At 49.6% G+C, this 8,261-nt stretch overlaps 1 protein-coding gene across 2 annotated transcripts; it reads right to left on the bottom strand.

Annotated features, from left to right (window-relative positions):
• Positions 1 to 321: 321 nt before the first annotated feature.
• On the bottom strand, positions 322 to 6,695 carry LOC138920337 (spermatogenesis-associated protein 31D4-like). 2 transcript variants are annotated; one of them, XM_070248425.1, is made up of 4 exons: positions 6,404 to 6,695; positions 5,612 to 5,657; positions 4,951 to 5,011; positions 322 to 4,672 (listed from the first exon to the last, which is right to left on the bottom strand). In XM_070248425.1, the coding sequence occupies exons 1-4, from the start codon at positions 6,599 to 6,601 to the stop codon at positions 463 to 465; spliced, it is 4,515 nt and encodes a 1,504-aa protein (XP_070104526.1). In that variant the 5' UTR covers positions 6,602 to 6,695; the 3' UTR covers positions 322 to 462. The 2 variants fall into 2 exon arrangements, with proteins under 2 accessions (XP_070104526.1, XP_070104527.1); XM_070248426.1 differs by having other exon boundaries at positions 5,276 to 5,657; positions 6,404 to 6,638.
• Between the last annotated feature and the right edge of the window lie 1,566 nt (positions 6,696 to 8,261).

The following is an 8,261-nucleotide window of genomic DNA, read 5'->3' as shown; positions in this document are numbered from 1 at the left end:
AGAGAACACCTGTCCTCCCTACTCTCTGAAGGATGTAAAACATTCAGTGAGCGGGAGGTGTGGGCTGCTCTACACTTTCGTTAAGGCTAAGCGAAGAGGCAGGAGGCAGAGCCCACCTCCTCAAACTTCATCAGGGAGGAAGTGGGCTTTTGGGGGCACGTGAGATCTCTTGGTCAACAAGAGCTCCAGAGCACCGGTGACCTTTTAGAAGCCAGAGGAAGCAATCAGTAAGAGCTGAACTCACTCCTCCTTTTCCCTAAGCACAAGCCCTGAGTTACCTGAAACCCATGCCCCCAACACAGGACGCAGAAAAGACATCACTATTATTAGAGAATCATTTATTGGGGAGAATTAATATTCTCCACAAGAAGGAATGATTTTGCGGTGGGAAATTTTCCGCTCTCGAAACGCTGGAAAAGCGTTTTCTGTTGACATAGAGACGGGTCCCTAAACAGAGTGCCTTTAGCAGTGGTGAGAACAGCTGGAGGCCCCTGGGCCGGCTTGACGCCTGCAGGTGGAGCTTGGATGGGGCACATGCTCCCTGCGGGGCACAGATAAGGGACGCTTCTGATCCAAGAGCTGATCTTTAAACGCCATGACTTTCTGAGGGTGTCTGTTCTGGTCTCTGATCCGTCTAGAACATGTAGGATAATTCTGGCCAGCAAAGACAACTTCTACGTGGTGGCAGGACTTAGTGTTTGGCACTTTACAGGAGGGAGCCCTGTAGTTGGAAGGATGCCCCTGGACGGGCTCTGCCTGGGCCTGTTCTTCGGCCTTCTGCCAAGTTTTCACAAACTTCCTCAGGGAAGGAAGGGGCTCTTGAGGGCGGGTGACCTCTGCTGCACAACGCTGCCCCAGTTTCTCCACTGGGAACTTCCCAGGGACCGTCCTGGTCTTCTGAGCCGTGGTGGTCCCAGTAACGGCAGCTCTCCCTTTAACCAGGCCTCTGCTCTGTGCAGATGATATGGGGCTGCCCTTTTCCTGGGGATGTTCTTGGTTCTTGCCCTTTGTCCCAGGACGAAGCCATTGAAAAATGTGGTTCATCTTTTTTCTGAGCAGACTTTCAGGAGGAGGCTGTGCCTTCTGTGATGAGGTGTGGGAAGACTTGCTCCCAAGCGTCCCCTCTGATGCTGTGATCTGAGTAGCGAAAGTCTTTCTGGTAGGTTGGGATGTCCCCAACCCTGCATCCCCTCCACCAAGCTCTTCTTTGTTGGGGCCCGGAGGGCTCACTCTCATTGTAGCTGGTGGGAATTTCTTATCCTCGTACCTCTTTAGGTCTTTCTTAGGGACCCAAGGCTCCTGCCGCTGCTGCCTGCTGATCCCACTGTCCTCCAGATGGACATGCAGCACCTGGGAAGCTCCCATGTCCCCAGTGGAGACACCGTGGGCATGAGTCAGTGAGGCCTTGTAAGTCAAGCTCTCTGAGGCAGGGGACCTGTCAGTGTGTTGGCCTTGGACCTGGCTCTGATTCCTCTTCTCTAGTTTCGACTTTAATTCCCTCAACAGATGTTCCTTCAGATCCGATGACTTCGGGTCTTGGGGAACTTGTCTTTTTGGTGCAGGGCTTTCAATGGTCCCAGTAATTTCTATTTTACTGTGATTCCCACGTCTCATGTGGGGGCTTCCTGGCTTGCTGGTTGTCAACACATTACCAGTTTTTGACTGCAGAGCGTTGAGCTCCTTGGCCCTGAATATGTCCCTGGCCGTGTTGTGCACGGAAAAGGGTTCCGACTTCATCTTTTTGTCCTGTCGCCCTGCTCTTCTATCACTGGGACTCACTCTCTCATCCTTTGTCTCATGTTTGGCACCAGCTTGCCTTGCAGGCAGCTCTGGGGGGCATCTGTTGCCTAGCTGAGTAAATTTCTGACTCGCTTTGCCTGTGATGCCACAGGTGACAGGCAGATGAGTCTGCCTGGCACCCTTACTCCTCTGAACAACCTCTGCAATCTCTTGGTTGATACCAGAGGGTGATTGTCTCGGCACCCCTTGTCCCTGCCTGCCCATAGGTGAAGTAGCAGGGCAAAGACGATCCAGGACCAGGGCTGAATTTGTTGTTTCCGCTTTTTCTTGAAGAGCGGATTTAGAGCTTCCTCTATGGGGCTCGAAGCCCCTGGATTTGGAGTCCACTTCCAAAGTTGGGTTATTTGAGGGGGCGCAGTAGAAATAGGGCAAGGACTGGGATGCAGCATCTTCCAATTTAAACGCCTGTATGGATTCCAGGACCCTGCAGGGAAGGCCCCACTCCATCGTCATACGAAAGCTTTTAATATGGGTTTCCATCATCTGTTGGGCACTGGAATCAATGAAGCAAAGCTCCTGGAAGGTATTCAGGGAGGAGTCCCCACCCACTGAAGGTGGCAGACTCCTCTGTGTTATTTGGGTGCGGGATTTGTCAGAAAGCAGCAATGTCTGCTTGCTAGCATGCCATGAACTGCGCACCGTCCCAGGGAGCCGAGCCTCACTGATTTCCTCAAACTTCTTGCTCAAATGTGCTTTGAGGACATTTTCAAGTTGTTTCTGATCTAGACTTTCCTCCAAGGCCCTTGAATTTTTCCCTGACAGACTTGCCACGTGACTATTTAGGTCTTTCTCAGAGTCATATGCCGGATCCTTATCTGAAGAGCTCTCTGGGTCACTCAACAGGTGAGCTTTTGGGCCGTTCTCTGGGCTATGCCCCTGATCCTTCCCCATCTCCTTCTCTCCCTGAAGCAGTTCTGAACCCCTGTCATGGAAGCTTTTGGATTGGCTCAATCCAACATTTAGATCTTTGTTCACCGAGATCCGTGAGAGTCCACGATTGCTCTCTGACTTAGCTATCTCTGAGAAATCTCTTGGAGGCATCATCAGTGACAGACACTCACGGATCCTGCGGGGCAGGCCCCACCGGTGTTGGATGAGCCTCTTTCGAAGGTGATGTTCCAGTTTCTTCCTCAGCTCATCACTGAGAGGAAACTCTACGGGAAGGGTGGAGATGGAGGCATGGGCCTGGGAGGCCTGATGGTAAGGGAAGTTGGGAGCTGAAGGACAAAATTCCTCCTGAGATCTTTGGACTACAGAGGGCGAACCCCACAAACTTTCCTGTTGCTTCTGCAACACTTTCCATTCCAGTTGTTGAATTTCAGATGAGGTGAGAGACTCTGATTCATCCCGGGGTCTATGGTGACACACTCCACAGATCCTTCTCTGGGGTAGAGGACCAGATGGTAGGATTGGGAGTGAGGATTTAAGGTGGGCCTGGGACTTGACCTGAGTGAGAGGTAGGGGCTGGGATTGGGGCAGGGTTTGAGGCAAGGGTTGGGGCTGGATCTCAGGCAAGGATGGAGGTGGGCGATGGAGAGGTACCGGGGATTCTTGGCCCATGGAGGCATTTGAGATGGTATTGAAAAGGAAGATTGTGGTGCAGTCACTTGAGTCACGGATAGCAGAGGGCAAGGACTCGCTGTGCAGAGATGGGAGACCCCAGAAGAGCTGCGTACATTTTTCCTGTAAATGGTCCTCCAAGATTTTAGGATATGGGGGCTGCCCATGCATGTGCAGCTCCTTTGGTTTGCCTGCACTGCTCCAAAAAGGAAGGGAGAATGCTGAGTCACACTCATCAGCATTTGACTCTAGCATTTTCCGCGAAGGATTTAGTGGGTAGTCTGGCCTAAGTTTTTTTGGAAAAGAACCCTTCTCCTTCTCCTTTTCCCTCCACATCAGGAAATCACTCCTCTTTCGGACTTGTCTCTCCAGGAGTGCCAGGACATGAGGGCTGAGAAATGAGAGGTTACCACGCTCTATAAGGTTAGCTGTAGGGTGTCTCTCCAGAGAGGACTCTGAAGAATGGAGAGCAAGAAACTCTCGATTAAAAGCACATGGTGCCAAGGTGGAAGGTGCTAAGAACAAGTCTTTGGCACAAGCTTGCCACCAGGATAATTCTGAAATTGACAGGCTTGAATGGTCAGTGCCTCTGATTGTTGGGACATAAGTGGACAACCCGCCAGGGCTATCTGGAGATGAGTTCTCTGGAACAGACTTCAGTAAGATGGAAACCGATTTAGATCGAGCCACAGTTAAAGGGTGGTCTGTCGGTGGTGAGACAGACAGGCTTGGTGGTGTGTGATGACAAGCCAGTGAATCAGTGGGATTGATTATCTGGGACAAATTTGGTGAGGGGTTAATATCTTGGGAAAGGGTGCGGTCAAGAGAGAAGATCGTATTCAGAGACAGAGTGGTCTCTGGTTGGAGAATAGGACCCGTTGCCTGGGTGTCATGTGGTGGGAGAGGGGGAAGGGCAAGGGGTTGGGGTGGGCAATGGTCTGCTGGGAATTTGGACTCCAAGGGAGGAGAAGGCTCTGGTGGCATAGAGTGACCCGGTGGTGAGGGTGAAAGAAAGCCAGCTAAGGGTGTCGTCGGGTTAGGTGAGAGAACGGAGGGGGGCGGTGGGGAAGGGTCAGGTGGAGGGGATGGTGTTAGGTCTCCTGGAGGGACTTCTGAGAAGGCAGAGGACAGAGTGAATGATGACTCAGTCCCAGAAGCTGTGGAAGCCATAGAGGACACAGAGGCGGTATCATCTTCCAGGTCCTCCAGGAGCCGATTGATCTCAGCAGTTGTGCTATTACACACCTCACAGGAGGGGTCTGGGCATAATAGTTGACGAAAGCGGGTGGTATCGAGAGGCCGGCCTAGGGGCCTGCGGGAGACAGGAAGTAGAAAACTGTAGCCAGGACCAGAACAAGGAAAGGAGGACCTGCTGGCCTGTCAGGGGAGGGGCCACCTGAAGCCTGCTGCCCCTTCACAATGCCCCACATCTATGACTTCACCATACACTCAGCAGCCCTCACCCCAAGGCCTTCATTCACATACCCGTTCCTATGGCAAACCCCTCCCATGACTACTGCAGGCTGTACTGAATCCCTGGAATTGCAGAGAACATGTTAAAGAGGGATCAGGAAAGAAAAGACTAGTCACCTTTTCAGAATAGAAATTAGCCTCCTTTTCTCCTCTCTTTCCCTCTGGTAATTTCTCCAACCTGGGAAATCAGAAGAGTGAATTAAACATGTAATAAAGGTAGAAGCATAGGTGTTACACAGGAGTCCCTTTAGGGGAGACCCTTGGGATATTAACGGGATGTTAACTCTGAAAGCCCCAAGAATCAGTAGATGTGGTCAAACGGTCAATGATAATATTAATAAGGTTCACATGTGTTTGTTGCTTCGTTTATAAAGCACTGTCACATACATTATCCCATGGGATGTTCAAAACCACCATGTGAGGAACATAGGTCAATGGTTACCTCAAAGAGGAGTCTGATCATCCAGGAAGTCAACGCAGTCTCTCAAGGTCAGGAGACAGAAGTTCTGACTCTTGACGTCTCCCACGGCCACGCACTGGGCAACACCCATTGTCCAGGCCCATCACTGCTTCATGCCCAGAGCTGGGCAGAGCAGGAGTCTGAGAAATGTCTCGGGTTCTGACTACCTTCCCATGAGCCTTTCCTCTGAGGCCTCTCTTTTCTGAGAGGGACTCTATCGAGCGACTGACATCCTCAGAGACCATGGACCTGGGACCTCATGGAGAGGACAGGAAGGGTCACCCTTGGAGAGCTCAGGTGGGATAGCTGGAACCTTACCACTTGATGTTCCACCTTTTCTTCTCCTCTTGGCTCTGCCCTGACGCTGAGAACAAAAAGCAAAGAATGAGGAGCGAGGACTTAGTTGTCTTGCTCCTCTCTCTAGGAAACTCAGATATTCATCCAAGATTCATGTCACTCTCTATTTTTATTGCTAGCACTTTGTGTTCTTTCCCTTTCTGAATTTCTAAAGGTGATAAGATACTTTCAATTTTTCCTTCTTTGAAAAACTCGAAGGAGGATTTTTGGCTAGAGTCCACACTTGATCTTCTCAGTCAGAAGTCCTCTGCTCAAGGAGGGCATAGACTCTGAGGCCCACAGTCACATCTGTGCTTCCTCAGATAGGCCCCTGTATCCTGGGACAGAGCTCACACTCCAGTGTCTGCTCAGAGGCTCAGCACTGCTCTCCTGATCTGCCCAACACAAAGGACGGTTTGGTCGAACGACGCCCGACATGGGAACGTGACTCATGATCCAGTGTTGGGAACAGTGTCCTCCTACACAGATCCCAAACTCTCTAAATAACCTAATGCAGGGCCGTGAAGTCACTGATGGGATTTTATCCAGGAATCCTCCACCACACCCAGATGGTCTGTGAGTTTTAAATGGGAAACAGTCCCAGCTGAAGCCCTAGTCCTGCCTGGCCTATTCCCCTAGAAGGATGACGTTCTATCCTCTATTCAGACTTGCCACCTTAGGAGTCTCTCTGGACCAACTCATTTAAAAATGGGGGACTAGAAATGGAAACAACAATAAAAAATCCCTGTTGGTGGCTTGCCCAGGGATCCTTACCTTTTGGTAGATTTTGGTTTTCCAGAAGGTTGGTAAAGATGGAATCCCCACCAGGAAGCACAGGAACAGAAGAAGCAAGCACAACCCACACACGATGGTGAGGTTGTGGTCGCTATCTAAGAATGTTGAGCAGATGCTCAAAAACAACTCAATATGGCTATTCAGAAATGAGAGAACATTCCATTGACTGAACTCCATTTTCTGAATCGCAAGGCTGCCTGAGGCAACTGAGCTCTGAGAGTGTCCGCACTTGCCTATAATCCCAGGCCTGCATCACAGAGCACTCAAGAGTCACAAAGGGTTTCAGAGGGTGGGGGAGGGGACATGCAGAGGGTGTGCCCATGGCCCCTTCCCTCCACCAGCCCAGCTGAGCTCTCCATCCATCCTGGGCCCTCCCCTGCCATCCTATTTTCCAACTCTGTCCGTTCATCACATCATACAATTACATTAATGAAATTTTCTGCCTGTTCCATCTGTACTCCAGATATTACCCGGGCCCCCTTTACTGTTTGGAGAGCTTGACTTTGGTTTCACCAATTCCACTGCCTCGAAAGTCTGAAATGCTCCCTGGAATTTTTGCTTGTACTCAGACATTTACACTCAGCATCATATATGTCCTCAAATCCATCTTTCCCTTAGAATGTTTTTGCCTTACATGAACCCTGATATAGAACTTAAAGTTCTTCTTTACTCATTGAGTTTTGTGAATGTTGAATAACAAATTTTAGTTTTTTGCTTCAGTCAGCCTTTACCGTCTTTAGCCAGTGGGGCTGACTCAAATAATTGAAATGAAGAATTCATTATTCAACATTCACAAGACTAAAATCAGTACAGGCATACATCACTTAATGAAAGGGAGATGTTTTGATAAATGCATCATTAGGCAATTTCATTGCTGTGTGAACATCACACAGTGTACTTACACAAACCTAGGTGGTAGAGCCTACTACACACCTAGGCTATGTGGTGCTACCCGTATGGGACCACTGTCACATACGTGGTCCATCAGTGACCGAAACATCGTTAATATTGTTACGTGGTGCGTGACTGTGGTGGATGACAATGACACAATGGAGTACCATTTTCAAGGCTTCTAAAATGTAGCTGGGAGGCCATTAAGGAAGTTAATCTCCAAGGTGAGAACCACTGCTGTACTTAAAGCTCAGTTCTCAGCATATCACCCCTTTGCCCAATACCCTTGATGGCCTTCCTGCCAACAACCACATGAGTGCCTGTGTGTGTGTGTGTGTGTGTGTGTGTTTGCGCGCGCACGCGCCCTTCTATCCAAGGCCTTCTGCAGTCAAGCACCAGCTCATGTGTCCCCACGCAGGGAGGTGTGTTCCACAGTCATCCTAATGGGTTACCTGCTCTTCCCTCTGCTCTCCTGCCGCCTCTCTCTGTTAATGTTGGTTCCTCTGCTAGAAATACCCACCTCCTCCCTCTCCTTGTAGAAACCTTACTCATTCTTTAAGGCACACTTAAAAATTAATATTTATCTAAGGAATCCATACTTGTGCCTTTAAAACCAAATAGTACTGAAGGCTTTATAAAGAAGCGTGACGGGCCCTCCCCAACCTCACAACCCCAGTCCTTTCTATCCCCCCACTTCCATTCCCCGTGGAAACCACTTTAGCCATTTCTATCGTAGCTGTTCTTGTGTTTACCTCCATTTATATAACTGGTAGGCGAATACTTGTATTTAAAAGTAATTTTAAAATATTAGATACTAACTTCTTGCCGTGGTAGATAAAATGTGAGTAGGTAAAATTGCAGGTGGATGAAATTTGGTCGACACCTCCTTCCCCTCTTCTCTCTTCTCAGTCTGTCCTCACTTAAATCTTTATTCATGCAAAGTTCA

The sequence above is a fragment of the Equus caballus genome, chromosome 23, assembly GCF_041296265.1.
Source record: "Equus caballus isolate H_3958 breed thoroughbred chromosome 23, TB-T2T, whole genome shotgun sequence".
NCBI lineage: Eukaryota > Metazoa > Chordata > Mammalia > Perissodactyla > Equidae > Equus > Equus caballus.
The sequence above is the reverse complement of the archived record's forward strand: the minus strand, read 5'-3'. Positions and strand labels throughout refer to the sequence as shown.